General features: G+C 44.6%; 1 protein-coding gene across 4 annotated transcripts; it reads left to right on the top strand.

The window, feature by feature from the left end:
- Positions 1-1,078: 1,078 nt before the first annotated feature.
- On the top strand, positions 1,079-21,233 carry rtn1a (reticulon 1a). 4 transcript variants are annotated; one of them, XM_070919770.1, is made up of 9 exons: positions 1,079-1,366; positions 8,694-9,425; positions 10,089-10,769; positions 18,353-18,560; positions 18,664-18,802; positions 18,951-19,020; positions 19,428-19,474; positions 19,570-19,628; positions 20,388-21,233. In XM_070919770.1, the coding sequence occupies exons 1-9, from the start codon at positions 1,144-1,146 to the stop codon at positions 20,428-20,430; spliced, it is 2,202 nt and encodes a 733-aa protein (XP_070775871.1). In that variant the 5' UTR covers positions 1,079-1,143; the 3' UTR covers positions 20,431-21,233. The 4 variants fall into 4 exon arrangements, with proteins under 4 accessions (XP_070775871.1, XP_070775869.1, XP_070775872.1 ...); XM_070919768.1 differs by having other exon boundaries at positions 1,079-1,378; XM_070919771.1 differs by lacking the exons at positions 8,694-9,425; positions 10,089-10,769.
- Positions 21,234-21,401: the final 168 nt, after the last annotated feature.

Raw genomic sequence — 21,401 nt, 5'->3', positions numbered from 1 at the left:
TGCAGCTGAGCTAAAGCTAGTTAGTTAAGTTGATCTTATAATGCATACGTCCTGCTTTATTCTACTAATGGTCTATTGGGAGACGAAAGAAAAAGTCATAGCAATTAGGCTGCCAGATAAGCATGGCAACTAATAACTGAGGCTAGTAAGCGACACAGTCTTGCTAACTTCGCTAGCCTTTAAAGTTATGCTACCAGCCAGCTAGTTCGGCGCAGATATTGGAACTGTTAGCTCACGTCAGTTACATATTTACATATATTAATACGTTAACCTAAATCAAACCTCGCATGGCGGACAAAATGAACACTAGTTTCCACGACGAATTACATACAAACCGGCGGACTTCTGCTCAAACACAAACTCTGTGGCCCAACTGAGTTCAGCAATGTTTGGAATCAGCCTGTCACCAGGCAGGAGCGTCTGGTTGCTAAGGAGCCATGTTGAAACTTTTGCAGTCCTGGTCATGTTCTGGGCTACCACATGAGGGCGCCACACTGCAAGATAATTCTTCACAATACCATAAAATTGTGCTTTATTTTATAGGCACACTTTTATAAAACATGACTCTTGAAATTCTAGCTATTCAGGTCGTATTATTGACCTGGAAATGTCGCTATCTTTATTATGCCCCCCACCCACCCTTGTGCCATCATGCGTCCAATTTCACTGACTTATCTGTATGTAGAGTCACCGCAGCCTGTTCCACCACACCAAGCATCATTTAGCTGTCATTCACTCCGTCAATGTCAAACACTTCATTGACTTCATTTGTACGCCGATAATGCCTTTCATATTTGACTCTGCCCCAAATGAAATGCCAACCCCGAGCCTCGCGGACACCATGACGTCACCGTTGGAGCAGTGAACTAAAACAATCAACCTCACTCCTCTCCTCTTGCTCCCCGACCGACCGCACCGCCTCATCTGTGGCGTCTACAAACCCCAGGCTCAGTTGACAGACACCGGCCAGGAGCTGCATTGTTGTGTGTTTGTCTCCGTCACCCATTCTAGCGCAAAGGGTTGCCACCGCTCATTTTACAGTGCTGCCCCGGTGTACACGGCAGAGAGGAAGAAGAAGTAGAAGAAGAAGAAGAAGAAGAAACCTAGCAGCTAGTATACCTTCTGTCCGATAACAGGAAAAGCATGTCTGCTCAGCCCGGTGAGGAGCTAGGCTCGGATGGGAGGTGGTTTGGGGATGACTATGAGAGGAACGGCCTGTTTGGGAACACACCGACCCGGTTCGACGAGCTACGTGAAGAATTTAAGCCGAGAGGCGGCGAGGTGGCGGGCGACCTGGATCAACAATTTCATCCTTTCCAGGACGACGGGAAAAGGCCTCCCGTTGCTATGGAAACTGCATCTACAGGTAAAGCGGACAGTTATCGCAGTTACGTCTCGATTGTTTACCAATAAATAGCATTTCAGCCGCATTAGGTTTAACTTCGCCCGCTACTGACCGACCCACATCGGTATTTAGGGTGTAAATACAGCGGGAGAGACGCAGCCGAGTCCATTTGTCACAGATTTAGCGTTACGACAGACTGGCCTGTCTGCCGCCAGCTGAGTTCAAACTTCTGGGCTTGAAAACAAAGAAACAAAGATAAAAGTAACTTCCATAGGATGATAGTAAATCAGCTGTCACTACAGAGATGCCGACGGGAATAATATTAGACGTCTTCAAAACTACATACATTCAGACTTGGTTTAGAGCTTCAGCCTTGATAGTTATGAAACATCAAATATGAGCCATTGTTTTCCCCACTAGTCTACACAGTTCTTTGGTTGATGAGGCTTGAGTCTGTAGGGAGGATTTAGATGGGATGCAACATGCATTAACAAATAGCCTGTTGAACTCTGAATGGCCTATGAACGTTCACTGGCAAAACTGCTGTACCAGCTCATGTAGGCCTTTATCTATAATAAAACATCTGCATTCTTGATATGGTGGGGTAGAGGGATGATAAATAGAGTACAAGCCTTAAATCCTACAGTTTATCAATGGAACGAGACTTGACCAAAAGATTTTATTTAGCCTGCTGTAACAAGTAGCCTGCATGATGGCAGGATTCCTACATTCCTGTTTTGGTGTTGTTGATGATATAGTTATATTACTGGATGCTGTAGGCAGTGTTTTTGCGGGAACATCATGCAGACCTCAGTTCTAAGTCCGTCACTCTCCTCATCACAGCTCGGCTCATGCAGCTATTTTTAATCCTGAAGGAACAGGGCTCACTATTCGCTTGGTGAGCAAAACTAGAGCCCTGCACTTTCATTCACGAATTCACTGAAAAATTCATGAGCTGATGTAAAAAAAAAAAACGACGCCTAGTTTCCTCTCTTTGCTACTCTGGTCTTTCTCATTTCACTGGCGGCAGCTGGTCCAAACCAAGAAAAAGAGGGGAAAAAAACATGTCTTTTTTGTATTTCCATTAAGTACAAAAGCATTTTTGAATGGTTAAATTGGACTTTAATCCTCTGAGGCAAAGAATCTGGCATGAAAGTAGAACTTTGACATCCAAAGCTAAAAGTGTTGCAAAGGAAAAAAGGCACTGCAAAATTTACATAACCTATGAGACCTAAAAAGGATCCTCTTTAAGCAGACAGAGCGTAAAAATATATATGTGAAATGATGAACTGGCAAGTCAGTGTTTGGCCTCTCTATCTACAAAAAAACAAACAAAGCACATGCTCTACTTTCATAATAGTGTGCCAGACAAGCTCCTACTTGTGTAGGTGGGCACACACAAACACATACACACACAGATTATGTTTTGATTCCTAAAAGAGGGAAGAATGGCTGTCCCTTATTGCTAAGACTCCCACTGAGCCGTGTCCATAACAGTGAAGTAATCTGCTCTGTCACTAAGTATCTTGGTGGGAACAGTGCAGAACTCATCACATCTAGCTGGGCAGAGTGGACATTTTCCTCTTGACCAGACATGTTATAGTCTGTTCTGATCTTTGTCAAAGACATTCACTCCCAACAACGCCTTCTTAAAGACACTTTCCTTGTCTGCTTTGCTGGTGCGAAATCACAAAATAATATTTGAAGTTTTGGAAACGTAAAAGTATTTTTTTACTGAGGCCAGAAAAGAAGTTTGCTTTTGAATAGTACGAACTGTGAAATAGTATCTCTTCAAGATGTCTAGAATTGCCTCGCTAGGTAATCGATCCATGCCTGTCCTAAATCTTGTTCACAACAGTGATCCACCCACAGGACCCCGATAATGCTGATTTCAGCTGTATTGAATTACCACAGGACAGAACCTTTGCCATGGATCACAGTCAGTAAAGAACAGTATCTTTTATCCTCAAAAGTTTCCCATCCTGTGAAGGTTTCAAGAGGCATGAGAAAGAAAGTTGTGGAAGATGTTGCTGCATCATGACCAGGTCTAAGTGTTCTGTGAAAATCTCACAGTCGAGTTTGTTTTCAGCACATGGTGTGTGTACCAGCCTCCCCTGTTCTCTGCCATAGAAGAAAACAACTAAGTGCATATTGTACACAAACAGTGACACCTCATTTTAACATCCTTCATTTTCCAACAAGCTCGCTGTAACTCCTTATAGTGCATTATAATGGTCAGTTTATCGCGTCCTGACGTGCATGATTCGTGGGAAACGTTCTCCCACAATCCAGTCCCTGAGAGGTGGATTAGACTGGAGTCTTTCTCCGTTTCAGCATATCATCAGTGACAAGGATGAGACAGCATATGTCTGGCTGGGTCTTTTCCATATCTTTCGGATAGAGAAAGCACTTAGTGGACTCCACTGGACTGCTTAAGCCAGCACAGTGCATTTGTGTCTTTAGCTGGTGAGAGCTCTGCTCCTGTTCCCAGGGGGGGCAAGCAGTGCTAGGTCTTTTCAGACTAGATGATAAAGATGCAAGATAATACAGTGGTGGAGGGGGGGGGGGGGGGTAGCTTAATGGGAAGAGAGGCAAGGCTGTGATGAGGAGGCTGATAGTTCAAATGGCCAGACTGTCGGGCAAAAAATGGAAATACAAAGAACTGTCTTTTCCTTTGCTGATAGCTTTAATTCAGTATCTTCCAGATGTCAGCAGAGCAGCTCCCAAGTGTGAGCCAGTGTCTGCATGTACATCCGTTAGCTTGTGGTTAAAATTGTGCTGTCCAGCACCTTACATAATTAGATAATGCTTAAAGTGTGTGCAATATGTACTCGTGTGCCTGCTCTCCAGAATGATTTGGGCCCATGTGCTCATCCTATGTGTTTACCTGCCAGGTTACCAACCTCATTCATTTGTCTCCAGGCCCAATTAGCTAATGCTGAGGGATAAAAGGAAGGACACATCAAAGCCCAAAAAGCTCCACTGTAGGGGACAATAACAAAGGATTACTGCTATCGTTATATATCAATAAATCATCATTTCTCATGTTCTTTGATCCCCTGTGTTTACCTTAAAAACAATTAAAAGCCAGCATGTGAAATATGATGCTATGTTTACGGTCTTCCTGCCTCAGTCCAGCTCTCTAGCCTGTGGGCATAGAGTAATCCCTGAGCAGAGTATTGCAAAACTGCTCATGGGATTAGAGCTACTATCAGCAGGGACACTTACAACAGCGTTATCCATCTAAATGTTTTTTGTTTTGGTTATTGTAGCCTGCACATGCCTGTTTTCCTGCCTGTGTCTGTGCTCTTTAATGCCAAATTCTGTCTGTACAATGAAACCGAAATGCCAGTCCAAAGTCACACTGAATTGACAGCTTTGACCCAAAGGAGACAGCTTGCAGACACCCAGTCTGGATCCTCCCACATCCTCTCCATTCATCCATAAAGCTCTATCCAAGCAAGAAAAATACAATCAATACAGTGAAGGACAGGTACTGTACGTTACCACGGCTTCAGAATCTGAATGGGGACAGATTAGTTTTTATTTATAACTGGCTCCACATTGATTTATCTTTGACAAAGGCTGCTGGAACAACAACATTTGTCCTGTGTGGCCTTGAGTGATTTTTTTGAAGAGTGGTGGTGGATACACTGACGTTTCTTACAGTAATTGTATGTCCTCATTTCCTTGAATCAATGCAGCTCAGAGCAGTTGAGTCCCTCAGCACAGCTGTTCCCCTATCGACCTCTGCTAGTAGTTTTGTTGTACCTCAGCCCTTAGTATAGACCGTCGTTGTGCTCTCCATTATCTTCTTCTTTACCAAGTGGGATAGTTGGTGACTAGTATTCATGTATTTGTTCAGCCAAGGATATTGTAATCGATACATTATGAACATAAACGTCATAACCACAGCTTTTAAAGCCAAGGACCATTAAGAGTCGGAGTGGTGCTTCAATTAAACTGCTTCAAATAAGTAAGAGATTTAAAATAGGAATCTAATATTATACCACCCTCCAATATAGTCATATTGTGAATCATACTGTGATTCAGTTCAGATTAATGATAAAAGGCAAATACTAAAAGTTCTTTATGAAATAAGTTTTACTGTTAGCATCAATTATTTACTGTCATTTGCACATATTATTATATATCATTATGTTCATGAGGACTTTTCGTGTGTATTTGTTTAAGCTTCTACATCAAAAATGAGCTTTTAGTTTGTATTGATGTTCAGGTGTTAAAGTAGCTGCAAATACAGCAAACAATACAAAAGTAGTATAATACTGAGAAAATTATTATAGTTCATTTTTATTCCTGTGTCATGCCAAACATTTAGCATTTTTCCCATCCCACATGGGATTACAAGGCACCAGTATTTATCAAACATCAAAAACAGCCAACCTAGTCTTTGTGCATCATCCACATTTACAAAATCAATTTCTGTATTTATCTTTCCAAACAAAGTATTGTACAGTTCCCACAACAACAACAATTCATACCCAAAATAATAAAGCTACGGCATATTATTTTAAGGTTAAAGGCACAGATGGCTTTGAAAGAGGAGCACAGTGAGCGTCTTGATGGATTGGTTTCCACAAGGTCATGATGTGAAAGAGAACTCCTGAAAGGTAACACCACAGTCGGGAGGGTCACGGATAGAGTAATAGAATCGTTACAGTGCAGTAGATCAACAGATGTTTAAAAGTAAAGCTGAATTACTGCTGGGATGAATGATGGTGTGTGCTTGGACAACACGGGCAGTGCAGCTTGTTCTTGTAATGGGTTGTGGAACCAGCAGCATCTCTTCGGTCTCTGCACTGGACTCCTGGCTGCGAGAAGTGACACAACATGATGTTCTCGAGACTACCAAACATGGCTGTTTGCGAAAAAAATGTTGTGAAATGTCTTTATTCATTTTATCCCACATTGAATAACAGCAGTGAATCAGCAAGTGTCTTCTAGGGAATAAACCCTGCTGCGCACTGAGTCCCACATGCAGCTCAGTAAACCCTTAATTTCAAAGTGGTAATATATTCATTTTGCAACTCCGGCTCTTTTGATATCGTCTGTGCTCACATGTTTCTGTCCGTAGCCTGATAATTAGGAGTCCATGCCTTGCCATAGCACAGCAGATTGTCAGGCTGCATTAGTTTCGGAGCTGCAGTGGCCGCACAGGGGACAACAAAAGGACTGCCCCTTCATAGCACATCCACCAGGACTTATTTATTTAACGGCACCATCCTTTTCAGTGACATGATTATGTTGTGTGGCTACAGTGTGAGCTGAGAATTCCTCTGTTGTCACGTCCAATCCCATCTGAAGCGAAGCAAAGCATTTGTTTCAGCCTTGTGGGGGTTTTTTGCCCGGTGTCTGGGTGCTAGCCTACGCCATATCAGCAGATTCAAAATGCCCTCAATCTCAACACACCAACTTTGTCAAGTAGCTGCTTGGAGCGGCTGCCCTCGTGGCAGTTAAAGACAAGCATCCAGCCTCTTTATTGTTGCAGATGCCTTATGCAACTGCTGGTGAGTTTATCTGTGCTGTTACGTAGAATAGGTTGATGGAGAGAGAGGGGGTGTGTGTTGCAGTCAACAGGATTACTGGCAGCTCCAGAGATCACCTCTCTTCACAGTTTGTAGTGGCCCTGAGTGCTTCCCACATCTGCACAGTAGATATTTGTACAGTGAATCAGTGAGTGTTAGATTATGATGGTGTTGCCAGGGTGATGGCTGATGGGACCTATACGATGATAGTACACTAAGAGGATTATACACTGGTTCGCTTTAGCAGTACATCAAGGGCATTCATGTCACTGAACTGAACTTGGCTCAACAGCTGTGCCCATTTATGTTGCATACTGCTTGGGTCGGTAGGCAGCTCAGATGTTGATATACAAGACATTTGAGGCTATTAAATACAAAATAATGTGGAGCTCTGGGCCTGCTATGCTTTTCCTCCATGTCACGTCACCCCTCCCCCTGTGTCCCAGCATGGGTGTGTAGTGTTTATGCCATTGTGCTGCTGTATGATGTATTGTTAATGACTGAGGGAGCAGCAGTAGGAAGGACAGCAGAAGGAAAGGGTGGTGGGGCTTTTTAGAGGAAGCGAAGGGAGAGACGGGACGTCCTGACCTGTTGGATCTTCTGTCAGTCAGTCTGCATCCTCCAGAGCTAACCCTAAGGCTGCTATTTTAAATCTTCCCCCCTCATCCAGCCCAGCAGCTGGACCCAGCCTATTTATAGCGCCACCGCTGCCCTGGGAGAAGCAGGGCTAGAGAGCAGGAGGAGGAGCTCATTCTTGTGGAAGTATAAACTCTGACTTGTACACAGCACAACAGAAATATTGGCATCAGATGTGTGGTGATGTATAGTGTGTGTTTATGTGTGTGGGTACTTTGTTTCTGCTTGTGTATGAACAGGAGGCAGTGTGTGTTAGACTGGACATAAGGTCGACAAATCTGAATACTTGACTTGACCTTGACTTCTGACCTGAGGATTTAAAATAACATCCATATCAAGTCCGTCTCTTCCTGTTTTGCAAGTCATATGTAACATGAGCATCCTTAACGTTTCCCTGCAGCACTGTCACAAATTATTCAGCGAGATGTTGAGTGATATTTTACCGCAGAGCACACATAAAGGCACAGCTAACACCAACACTGTCGAATTTGAATTCTTAATTGTACTTGAAAACACTGTTAACAACACAATTGTATCATTGTGTTAATTATTATTTCAGTCCTGCATGTTGTGTTGAATACCAGGATGCAGTGAGCGTGCAGTGTTTGAAATATTCATTTCATACATGTATCATTGAACAGTTTTTTCAAGCTAGCCTAGCCTAGCTTAAGCCATTTAAGCTTCGGAGAGGGTAGATGCTAGCTTGCACTTACAGTACTTTGTTCATATGTGTGTTCATTTTCATGACACTAATTTGTCCGGGGAGACGCCGGATTAGTGATTACAGAGCAGAGATGTGACTAGAGAAAGCCCTTTGCCTGCATGATTTAGAACAGACTCTGGTTGTGGCACTGTGGTGTTTTGGGGTCTGAACAATCCCCCTTTGTCCCGCACCGGGTACAAGTGCCCTCTGTTACTGCTGCCTCACTGATCTTCACAGCCGAGCACCCAGTCTGACTGTGCTGCTCTCACAGTGCCACGGCCCCTCTCCCTGGCAGCAGCGCCAGCAGAAGCAAAGCCTTGTTTGACTGGATGTTTTCGTTAATCAAACAGCTCAGGCACAGGCTGATTGACACAGTGTGACACAGAGAGGGCTGTCATTCTTCCTTGTAAGTATTTTGTGTGTGTAATCTCACTTCTCTCTCTCTTCCTGTCAATCTCTGTAGATGACCCCATGTCTGGCCTGTTTAGGAAGCCCATGAATGATGATGGTGACGTCTACACTTCCCTGCTGTCAAATCAGAGCTTCACATCGGGTCGAGAAGCCTCCTATCTGTCGGATGACCTGAAACCCTCCAAGCCCTCCTCTGGCTCCTCTGCCCTGGATCACTTCTCCAGCGATACCTATAGCTTCAGCTCCAGCACCAAGATGACTTCCGACCTGGCTGACGACATGCCAAAATCTCTGTTGGGCTCAGATAAGACAGAATCCTACAACTACATGGACATCAGCCACGGGGATGAGCATCATGACCAGCACCAGGGGGCTCTGCACAGCCTGGTGGACACAGGCTCAACTGGTCGTGACTCATTGGGCAGCTATATAGATAAAACCCCTGGAAGAGATGAGGATGATGAGGAGGAAGAGGAAAACCTAGGTCCAGCACTGGGCTCCCACTCTTTCCCCTACGTGGAGGAGCCATCTGATGAAGAGCTGTCTGACTACCGCTCCTTCCGAAACCTTGGTGGCACCCCGCAGACGGCCAGCCCAGTGAAGATCACCTTGACCGAGTCCCAGCCTCCAACGGCCAAGGCTGAGCCGCAGAAACAACCATCTCCACTCGGTGTGTCTGAGCGTGAAAACGTCCTCAGTGTGGGCTTACAGGGCGTACCCACTGTGACGCTGTCAGAGCCAGAAGACGACAGCCCTGCTTCCACTCCCAATGCTTCACCAACACGTAGGCACAACACACACACACACACACACACACACACACACACACACACACAAACACCTGTCACATGGTCAGATATAGGAGTGGGTATATGTTATTTCATTTTGCGTTCAGTATATATCGTAGTGAAAATCAATTGAGAAACTGTTTTGAGAAGTAAATACCTGACAAATCAAGTAATTGACATTGATGCAAACAATCCAAAAAAATATAATACACATATATCGGCCACCCTTATGTCAGATATATTTCATGTAGATGGTGTTGATGCCATAATGAATAGCATTCAAGTTGGCGCTACTTCAGCACATATCTTTAAGGACTATGTAGCATAACAGCAGCAAAAGTAGACAAGAGTCTTAAAGTCAACAACCTGACACAGTAATGGAAGTTATACAACAATAACTATCTGAAGTTTGTTAACATGAGCTGATATTAGCCACCCTGAGGTTGTAACAGGAAAACCCAGCAAAAAGTGTATTGAATTGAGCAAGGATGTGTTGTGTTGCTTATGAAGTCAACATTCCATTTGTAAGAGGACTGTGTTATTTCTTCTTTCAAAAGTCTAGCTTTAAGTTATATGTGCAGATACTGCATGTCTGAACTTGAAATGTGAATGAAAACTCACATTTCACATGACTTTTCTCTGCATTTCTTTGTGAGCAGAAAAAGAATTCCCTTCCCATGATATGTTCAAGGCTGACGCAGTGAAGCCTGCAGTCTCCAATAGCTCTCCAAGCACAAAGGCCAGCAGCAGGGAGCATGACGGCAGCAGCGCAGAGTCTGGAGACTCAGAGATCGAGCTGGTGTCCGAGGAGCCTCCAAAGGCCAGTAGCAACCCATTTGCCCAGCCGCCTAAAAGCAAGGGCACTTTCAGTCAGCCTAACAACCCCTTTGACAATCCCCCAGTCGCCAAGGGTGGTTTCGGCCTGGCTGGCACCCACGCTCCACCCACAGCCTACAGCATTCTGAGGGAGGAGAGAGAGGCAGAGCTTGACAGTGATCTCTTCATTGAGTCTGCATCTGAAGAGAGTCCAAAGAGAGAGCAGGGCTTCAGTGGCCCCAAACAGGGAGTCAGCCCTCCCTCTCCCCTGGTTCCCAGTGCCGTCCCTCCTCGCAGTACGGCTGAGGCAGCGCCAGCCGAGCCCCCGATCACAGAAAAGGTCAAGACCCCAGTGAAAACAGAGGAGGATCGCCCCAGCAAGCCCAAGCCACCCACTGCTGCCGTGCCCCCAGAGGTGCGATCGGAGAGGCCCCACCAGGACGACATGCACACCAATGAGGGCAAAGGAGACCTAGGAAAACCTGCTGCCTCAACCTTCCTGGTGGGCTTTAATAAACAAAAAGGTAAGTCTAAAAATGTTTCTTTTCTTTCAGTTCTGTACAAAAATGTAAGAATATACATTGTTACTGCTCTCTTTGTGGACATAATAGGATTTCACAAAGCATGTCTGTAATCTCTTCATTGTTGCAGAGGTTTCACCTTGGCTTATAAGCTTCTATCTTGAGTACTGGCTCTCCAAAAATAGTGCTGTCAGCTTGTGATACAGGTAGTGTTGTATGTGCTGATGTGTCCTCCTGCCTGAATGAAAGAGCTATCGCATGTGCATTTGTGTCCAACACCTTCCCCATCATATCTAAGGAATAAAAAAACTGTTTGAAAATTATTGACAGCATATTTCTAATCAAATCACTAACGCAGTACTTGTGTTTGTTTACCTCCAGGCAGCTACCTGCATGGTGTGCTTTAACATTGTTTTGTGGACAAGGCCGGGAAAGTAAACAGGATTGCTGAGAGAGATGAGACGTTCCACTGCTGAGTGTGTGTGTGCGTGTGTGTGTGTGTGTGTGTGTGTGTGTGTGTGTGTGTGTGTGTGTGTGTGAGGAATGGAAGTGCTTGTGTTGTACTTTCCTGAGGTCTGCTTCCCCCTGGTGGTATATTTGAGGGAAAAAAAATTGATTCAGATTTATGGCAATGCATGACGACTGAAACTCAACAGCTACACTGTCTAACCTGTAAACATCACTCTGTGCTTTCAGTGGAAACAGCACAAATTATGGAATTGCAGATGTTGAAAAAAAATGTCCTGCATCTTGACAGCATCTGGCTCCTTACGTCACCGTTTAACTGTGATTAGATAAGTCAGACATGCCAGTCGCAGTCAGCAGGAGTTAATGTTTTCTAAGCTGCACATTTGATGTTGGCATGGGTATTTTGACTTCTATTGGCTGTTCTTTCTGTCCTTGTAAACAGTGGGTTTACATAATCCCATGATGTCAAAACTGGGGCACATTCCTACTTAGGGGCTTTGAAGGCTTCCTCTTGAATTTCACAGTTACAGAGCTAAAAAGAAAATCACATGTGATTGAATGTTGTTAGGCTTTGGCTCCTCTGTGGCCTCCAAAGAGACAGGTACGTGGGTTTCCTGAAACTCATAGTTACTGATGCAGTGAGTCCGGGGGGGTCAGGTAAATAGTTACAAATTTGAAATGTATTTGAAAAATGTACCTGACCTGACCCCCCGGAAGAGGCCTTCTTTGTTTTGTTTACTCATACTGTAGGAAGGTTCTAGAAATGCTAAAAAGCAGGTCATGTGTGTGTTTTTTTCTCCACCACTAGAGGGCACAGTGCACCTTTGTCATTGCCACTCTGTTGAAGACTAGCAGATATTGTTTTCATCAGTCTGTGCACTTCCACGTCAGTTGCCATAGCAACAGTGATGGGGGAGCGTGTTCAGTCTGGATCAGAGAAATCAGTTTTTTTATTTCCTCTTGGTTGGTATTGGCAATGAAGCCTGTCAAGGCTGCAGTGAGCAGAAGGTGTGAGGTGTGGCAGTCTGCAGGGGGGGGCGACAGAGGGGGACAGGACTCTTGGCTTTGATAGAATAGAAAAATGATGTTATCCCAAAACTGTAAAGGAATTGTACTCAGTGCTGACTCTACAGTGACAGTGCTGTTTCTTTGTAAGCATCCTACGTTGCTTTTTCAGTCACAGGTCTCTTTACCATTTCCACCCAAGACTATAATTATAATGCAAATGAAGCTATAAAGCACAAACACATCCTGAGGGCACTAAACAAGGAGCATTGTGCTGTAATGCCCACTGTTGTGAATTATTAAGGTACAAGCACTTTGCTTCTTCAATTATCAGTGAGTCATAGTGGAAACAGCTATTTGAATCTCTGGCTACAGCCTTAAATATTGTTATGTGCAAACAAAGAACAACGGATCTGGATGTTTGCCACATATTTCCTTAGCAACGTGGCCTCACATCCAGCCATTTTCAATCTTCAGAAAACATTGCAATAGCAGCCATGCCTGGTGTACAACATGGCATCAGGCTATTCTTCTTTTAGGTTGCACAGGATTTGATAACATGCCATAGTTGTAGCCTGTATTACTGATTGCACCAATAAATATGGTTCCGTTACACTGCAAACAAGCCACAAGGGAAGCCAGTGCAGTATGCTAGAAAGTATATGGCAATGCTTTGGTGTCTCATCAAAGCGTATGTGGGATAACCCTCCCACTGCTTGTACCCCCACCATTACCAGTGTTTTCTGAGTCTCTGTTTGGGCTTTTATTGTGAAAGCTAGTGCACCTTCCCTTTCAAGAAAAAAGCTGAGCTTCCAACAATCACCACCCACCCTCCCACCCCCCTAGGCTCTTAATCATTGCATGGATGGTTTGCTGCAGCAGCAACTGTGGTATGGTGTTTACAATTTGACCCCCCTCCCCCTCCCCCAGCACACACACACACACACACACACACACACAGACATACACAAACCCACTTTCCCTGCTCCCTCTGTTCGAGCCAGTGCTGCTCCACAGCATCAGTCTGTGTGCTCCGCAAGCCGGCAGCACCTTGGAAACCTTTCCTCCCTCCCTCCCTTCCTCCCTCTCTGTCATCTCCGCATCCTTTCCGACCATTCATGCCTTTCTGGGATGAGTGAGTGAGTCGGTGCTACCGAAGAGGGAGACAAAGAAGAAAACGGAGACCATACAGACAAAGAGAGAAAGAGAACAGGGACATAACTGATCACCAGCATGCAGGCCACTGCAGACGTGACCAAGAAGGAAGGCTCCTGGAGCGGCTGGAAGGGCCAGGGTACTGATGTGTTTACTGTGATTTCCTCATCAGTTTGACTGTACTTTGTGGCTGTGAGACTGTTATCTCCGCATGTAGGTTAAATATTCATGACACAGAGGGTGTGTGTGTCCTTGAATGTGTGTATGTGTGCTTTGCATGTGTATATTTGTCGTCTAACTGTATTTGTCAAGTGTTGGGGAATCAAACAGCCTCCTTTCACACGGACACGCCCTGATGACAGATTCTTTCTGCTGCATGTGTGTGCGTCCGAAAAAAAACCCAAAGAGGAGAGGGGGTGAGAGACGCTGGTCTGTGTTTTGGAAAATAAGTGTATACACACCAGCGTGCTGGGAGCCATCTGTTTTGAATGCATGTTAATATGGATGCCAGTGTTGTGTTGTGGACTAAGGCGTGTCATTGTTATCACCCTCCCCACTTTGCAACCGCGCAGGGGAGCTGGTTTTTATATGGCGTATGCTCTGTTTTTGTGTAACGAGGCAGTCCGAGCATCCCGACGACACTGACAGACTGTCTCCATGGTAACCAGGGCACACCCATCCTGATTACATCAGCCCTATCTCCTCGGCTGCCATGGCACCTTGCAGAGACTGGGCCAGAGAAGAGCATCCTCCGTCTGTCTGTTTCCATAGCATGGAGGGCTCATAGCGGGGCCAAGAGAGAAAATGGCGCCCCTTCCTCCACACTGGTCATGGTTTATTATGTGCCATCTTTTTAGGTTTGGCTCAGCAGTGACAATGCAATATAAAAGATAGATAAAATGCTTATCGTATCCCAACAGAGACCATGACAGTCACTGATTGTGGGTGTGCAGCGTTGTAAAAATAACCTTGATGACAAACCCCTATTTGTCATTATTCTACTTAGTCATTATTCATTTAATTTGGTCAAAATGAAAGTCTGAGTCTATGTAACATGATAGCCTATCTGATGGGATCTGTCCACAATGTTAGGGACGCATCAAATTAAGCTGATACAGTTAATACAGCAAAGGATGAAATTGATTTATTTTCTGCAGTTGAATGTTTCCACATCATCTTGAAGCTGTGGGCATTTTTTATGTTTAGTCACTCTCACTGCATATGCACAGCACTGACTCACTGCGACCAAGCTACTCAAGAATTACCAAACAATGATGCACACATATCCAAAATGTAGTCATGCAGTTACAGGACTCAAGATGACACAAAACAGCAGAATAGGTTTTCTAATGCATGCTGTAGGTCAAAACTTACTACTACATTACTGTGTACCCAGAGGCTACCTTCTTAAATATGACGTAATGTGTCACAAAACCACACAGATAACAAGATGAAGAAGACATACATATGGCACCTACAGAACCAGTCTTACCATACTGTATTTAGTAGGTTCTCAAATATGACGTTGTTCAAAAGTTAGATGCTCTCTGCTGTGGCGTGTTGCATATTTAGTGGTGTATACAACTTGATGCATTTAGGAAGACTCACATTTAATTAGCTGTTGTTTCATGTAATTATTTGGCTGTTATGTGGCAGAAGTTTGTCTCTGACAATCAAACTTTGGGATAGTTCAGAAAGGTATGATTTACTCACTGCTAGTGGCTATTTGACATTCATAATCATTGTGTCACACCCTGGTCTAAACTTTCATCCCCATCAAGTCCAAAATCCAAGTCTTGAGACTCGAGACTCGAGACTCGAGACTTGCTGGCAGCTGAAGTCCCTTTGCATGTTTGCTCACTCCGGCTGATGGCTTGTTTGAGGCCACAAGGATGTCTTCAGTGATTTAATGAGGTCAGGCTAAACTAGTTTCACTACAGAAAAGGGGGAGGGGGAATCATATTATTGTCACTGGTGTTAATCATTTGCTCTGGTTTTTGCTCGGTGTATGAGTTGAATATCAGAGGAAAGAGTCATATCAACATACAGAGCTCAGCAGCCAGCGTTTGCACTTCCTCTGTGCTCTGATTCAGCATCCTGCTTTTCTTACATCAAACTGTCATGCAGTTCAGTTTTTGCTACTGTCAGAAGAGGATTGTCTATATTTGGTGCATGCCTTATTATAAATGAATATCAGGTTGTGGTTTTAATCGGATGTAAACAATTGAAATGTCACCCCATCTGGCATCCAGAGTAAGCGAGCTGCGCCACACAAATGAGCAGGTTTTGTCTAACAATCAGTCAGAAAATCAGACTCACATTTGGAAATAATCTGAGTTTGTAATGTGACACTATCAGTTAACACTCTTAAAGCACACTTTAAAAAAAAATAATTTTCTTGACACAGACTTGTCTGGCCTCGTGCTAAACCTGCCTTTGTCCTTTTGTGCTCCACAATAAAGGGAGAGGCTGTCTTCGCATGTCGGGGTGTGGAGACACATTATGTGCTGCTGATTCCCCAGATTCAGAGCAAATGAATCTCTCTCTGTTCCCAAAGGAACGCTCTTTCCCCCTCCCTCTTCCTCTCTCGGCCCCTCCCTTCCTTCCTCTCTCCATCTCTCAGTGAGTGGTGGGGAGAAAATGGAGCACGGTAACTATGGTAACTGCATCAGGCAGGTGCTCAGCAGATCCTTGCCACCGAGCAGTAGAATATGGCTACGGTCTGTGCGGTTTATTAGCAGGCAATGTTACAGTTGTTGTCTCATCTTTAGCCACTGAAGTCGTATGATCCAACTTTTACACATAAAAAGGACTCTGGTTTCATTTTTACATTTTGGTACACTGTCTTTTTCTTTTAGTCGCTGCCTGGCAGTCTTTGTCACATGCTGCGCTTGTGCCGGAGTATAAAAGAGCTCACAGAGAGAGAGAGAGAGAGAGTGTTATATATGTGTTAGTGTGTGCGTGTTGGATTGCAATGTGATTCTTTGGCAACCGCACCCCATAGACGCCCGCCCCCCCCCCCCCTCAGTCCCCCTGCGCAGGAGGATGCTGATTTGCTGGTGTGGCTGTGGCCCCTCCCCTCCTGTGCAGGGGGACTCCCCCTTCAGTGCTCTCCTTTTGTCCGTGGATAAAGCAGCTGCCTCTTTCCCTGTTCAGCCATGGGAGCCGCAGGTCAGTACTCGCTTCTACTGCACTAACTAAAGCTTTTCAGTCTGCCTGCAGCCTGTGCAGCACATCACAAGGCACAGTTGCCGGTCAACACCTGTCTGTAGCAGAGCTGTCTGTTGTTGATGTGTCTGTGTGTTGTTACAGCTGCTGTATGTGCTACCTGTGTGTGTGTGTGTGTGTGTGTGTGTGTGTGAGCATCTCCATTCAAATCTGTAGCCACATGGACAGTTTGTCAGTAGGGGCAGCAACAATGGCTTCTGTGGGGAGTGGTGCATGTACAGCAGCTCGGGCATATTGATCCTGTTCCCACTGTTTAGGGGGCAGATAGGTACTGTATGTCATTATTGGTTACAGATAAGAAAAGATGATACATGTGTTATTTTACAGTATAGGAACAGGTAGTGTGTGTGGGTAGCAGAGATTCACTCTGCACACAATGTCACAATGACTGCTTCTCTGCCTCCCAGGTTTAGCCTGCCTTTCTGGCATCCACAGATGCCTTTTAGTGGAGAGTAAAGATGGCCATCATCACTATGCTGCTCACAGCTCCACGGCTAAAATTAGAGCAGGCAGGCAGGCTGGCGGGCAGCTCAGAGAGGAAGAGTAACCCAAGAGACCACAGCCGCGATTCTCTCTCCTTTACTTTACATTAACGTACCGGTTCTGTTTTCCTCCCTTTCGTGACATGAAGGATTTCCAGTTGTCCGTACCAACAGATGAGCGATAAAACCCCTAGTGGTGCTGTTAGACAGGCAGTGGTGGAGGGGGAGGCAACTGGTTCAGCAGAGGTGAAACAAGCAGCCGACAGTTCTCATGGAAACAGGCCTGTGTTTGCAGCCGACACAGGACCGTGTCGGCCTCTGGAGCTGTAATGGTACACTGGGCTAATCCTCAGTTATCACTTCTCTCTCATCTTCACTAGTGGCTTTGAATTACAGGCCCCGCCACCCAAAGAACTGAGAGAAAATGTTATAGAATAGAAGGAAAATGGTGCAGCAAGATGTACGAGTGCCTGCAGGCGTGTTGCTGTTGCATATTTCAACAATTTGTTCCTGTATGAGTGAGACGGTTCGGAGGAATCGGGGGGTCTCGCTGCATTACTGAGACACTGCACTGAAGCATCGTCATCCTTCATCACTGACCACAGAGCTGCTCGTCTGGCCTGGTCACATTGAACCGTTATCTGTGAACTGCTGATAGTACTTCTATTTCTGCAACTGCCTTTCCCTAAGCTATGGGTCAATCATTAATTCTGTTCTGAGAGCAGCCTGTGCAGGTGTACCTTCAGTGTAATATGTAGTATATATGTATGTTTGAATACGTATGAGACCAGACCAGGTGCCACCGATGATAAGTACACGTCAGATGTAAATACCAAGTCCCACTGGTCCAGAGTGTGGCAACACAGTCAGACTGAGGGGTTTGCTCGACAAGTGAGAGTCAGCTATTATTTTCTGTAAAGGTCGCTCTATATATAGGAGTAAAGAAAGTCAGACACCTTCACGCCACCTTACAGCTCCACAGCTCACTCTAACCTAGTGAAAAGCTAGGTTAAGAAGCTGGGTTAAAACAGGATCACGTGACAGCCGAAACTCTCCGAGGACGTTGAGTTGTGAACAGCTTCCAGATATTTGACCCAAATGTGTGGTGTGTAGCAGCCTAATCCAACTTTGAAAATGATACGGCCACGGATGCCCAGGCCGACATGTCATAGAGCGAGAGGTCAGGTTCTGCTGGATGTGGGTCCTAACCCTGTTTGTCCTTGTTCTGTCCTCCCCCCCCCTCTACAGCGATTGACCTGCTCTACTGGAGGAATGTGAAGCAGTCGGGGGCCGTGTTCAGCAGCGTGCTTCTGCTCCTCTTCTCCCTGACCCAGTTCAGCGTGGTCAGCGTCGGAGCCTACTTAGCCCTGGCAGCCCTCTCGGCCACCATCAGCTTCAGGATCTACAAGTCTGTGCTGCAGGCCGTGCAGAAGACCGATGAGGGACATCCCTTCAAGTGAGTAAAATGGAAGATTGTCGAATGGAGTTCATTAAAAGTTCTGTGGCATTTACTTACTGAAGGGTCTTATCTGCGTTTCTGACCCTGTATTTGTTACCAGAGCCTACCTGGAGATTGAAATTGCTCTATCCCAGGACCAGATTAGTAAATATGCCGACAAAATCCTGCTGTACACCAACACCTGTATGAAGGAGCTCCGCAGGCTGTTCCTCGTACAAGATCTGGTCGACTCCTTGAAGGTTTGCCTCAAACTCGCTTGTTTACCTTTTAGTATATCTTTCAGTTACTTCAGGTACAATGTAAGAAAACAATCTGGTAACACGTGTGTATACTGTCAGACATGCAGGTTACAAAGATTAAAACATGTCACGTCTGTGTGTGTTCCAGTTTGCTGTTTTGATGTGGCTGCTGACCTATGTGGGCGCTCTCTTCAACGGCCTGACACTGCTCATCCTAGGTGAGGTCATCCCGACTCAGAGTTCTCACTCATCTCCATTTTATCGGCAACAAACCTCCAAGCACTGCTGTTGACTAACACACACTCCAGCGTTTCAGTTTTTTTACCTTTTGTGTGCCAGAAGTTCAATAATCTTCAAAAGACTTGATGAACAGAATAGCTAAATTATGTCATACGTGTCATTAATGAGAAGTACAGCATGTACTTGTCACTATGCCTGAATCAAATACTTTTATTGGACGTGTTTACTTCACTGTCAAACATGTACAGTATCTGTTTACTTTTCCAGTGTGCATTAGATAAGTGTTGAGGGCCCTGCTGACACAAGTGTGTTCCTGTTTGAGCATATTCCCATTGTAGGTCAGAATACTTTAACATTAACCATTACTCTCTCCGTGCCTCTGCAGCTGTGGTCTCCATGTTCACCATGCCTGTGGTCTATGAGAAACATCAGGTAGGAATTTGAGCTTCATGATACCTCAAGCCAAACCTGGTGTAGAAAATGTTGTCTAGTATTTACACGTGACATTTTTTTCCTTCTATTTCCAGGCACAGATTGATCAATATGTGGGACTAATACGGACCCAGGTCAACTCTGTGGTGGGCAAGTGAGTGATTGCAATTCTTGTTCAAAGTTCACTTGCGATACATACGAGCAAATGCACGCACCAAGTCTGAGCACAAGACACTCAAGAGGAAATCAAGCAGTGCACCCTGCTCACAAATACAGTGAGGAGTTATTACTGACCAATTTCATGATTGGACACTGCATATTTCCTCTGAATGTTGGAGGCAAACAACGGAAAGAGCAGCACTTAAAATCCTTACTCCTCTAGTGGAGCTGCTCAGTGACCAGCAGATAAGACAGCAGTTGTATTGGGCAGCTATTTGTGTGTGTAACTGTGAAGGTTTAAAGCAGGGCGTTGCTGAAATGAGCATTCACACTCAGCAAACCTTCCGATTTGGACAAATATAGTTTAAAATTATTAAAAAAGGCTACAGATGTTAACATGCGGCACAGGGTGAAAAGTATTGTAGAAACATTGATAAAAATGTCCCTTGCCTGAGACCAAGAAAACTGATAAACTAGTAAATTTAATGGACTGAAACTGACTAGTCTATATTCATCAGCTCTGTGTTAACCCAGAAAATTCAAGAGTGAAGTTTTTCTGTAGGCGTCTGAAGAGTCAGTTGATGCCAAAATGTCTGCCTTCAGTTTTTGGACTGACCACCATCAAGTTTGCCAATTTTAGTAAAACTTGACTTGTCAGTTTTATGGACTGCCATAAAAAGAGAGAGGAGGTTAAAATAAGCACAAGCTGATCTAGAATAAGTATCTCATATTAAAGCCTGTTTTCTTTGTACAGGATCCAAGCGAAGATCCCCGGGGCCAAGAGGAAGGAGGAGTAGACCTGTCTGTCTCACCGTGGAGCTGACAGTCCAGTCCAGCTCAGAGTCAGGCAGCTCGCTCACTGTTGAAGAGCCTGGTCGTCATCTGTGGGGCGTAGTGCTATGTCATCTTGGTGTTCTCTAAAAGCATCCACTGGAGAAGCCTTCACCCTGTCTATAGCAGTCTAAACACTAACACACACACAGTCACACGTACATAATCCTGTTTCTAGGTAGACAAGTACACAACTCGAAAAACAAAAAAGGAAACTTTTTTTGTGTTGCTTACTATAAAAGTGCATGAAGTCGAGCCTTGGGTAAATAATATTTGATATCTTTTGTGCAGTTTTTAAAATCACGCTACATTTTTGCTTTGCAGTGCTTACCACAAACTGTACGGTTTGGCACAAAAAAGCTAAATGCCCACAGTCGTGCTCTGCTGCCAATGTTAAATACTGCTTCATGTTTCTGAGTTAGCAGACGGGGCTTCTCTCAGTCTATGTCAATATATATAAATATCAAAAATGATTTCCTTTTGGTGTTCCCAAGCACAGAATAATTTAACCATATGCGTCTTAGATGTGGTAATTGTAGGGGTTTTGCTTTTGTATAACCATAAGGAACAATACACACGCTCGTTTTAGGTACTGTTGTACAACTACTATGAAGACAAGGAGTATCTGGTGATATTTAGCTTGTTTGAATAACTGTCCAACTTTGTACTATGTTCAACTATACTCTGTAGTTCTTTAGACCCTGGACTCTTTAACTATTTGCACTTAACACTATGTATTTAATTACAAGAATAAGAAAAATAAATGTACCTTGATGTATAACATCTTCTCAGCCACTTTACTGATGAGTCCATGTTCATAAGACAACTTCAAGTCAGTGAAGATGTGTTTGTGTGTGACACCACAGCTAAGTTTGAGGTGACAAACTTTGGATGGGAGACCTGGAATGATGAGCTATAAATATAAGCCAATGAATTC

Source organism: Enoplosus armatus, chromosome 15, assembly GCF_043641665.1.
Source record: "Enoplosus armatus isolate fEnoArm2 chromosome 15, fEnoArm2.hap1, whole genome shotgun sequence".
NCBI classification, from domain to species: Eukaryota; Metazoa; Chordata; class Actinopteri; order Centrarchiformes; family Enoplosidae; genus Enoplosus; species Enoplosus armatus.
Note: the sequence above shows the minus strand (reverse complement) of the source record. Positions and strands in the feature narration are given on the sequence as shown.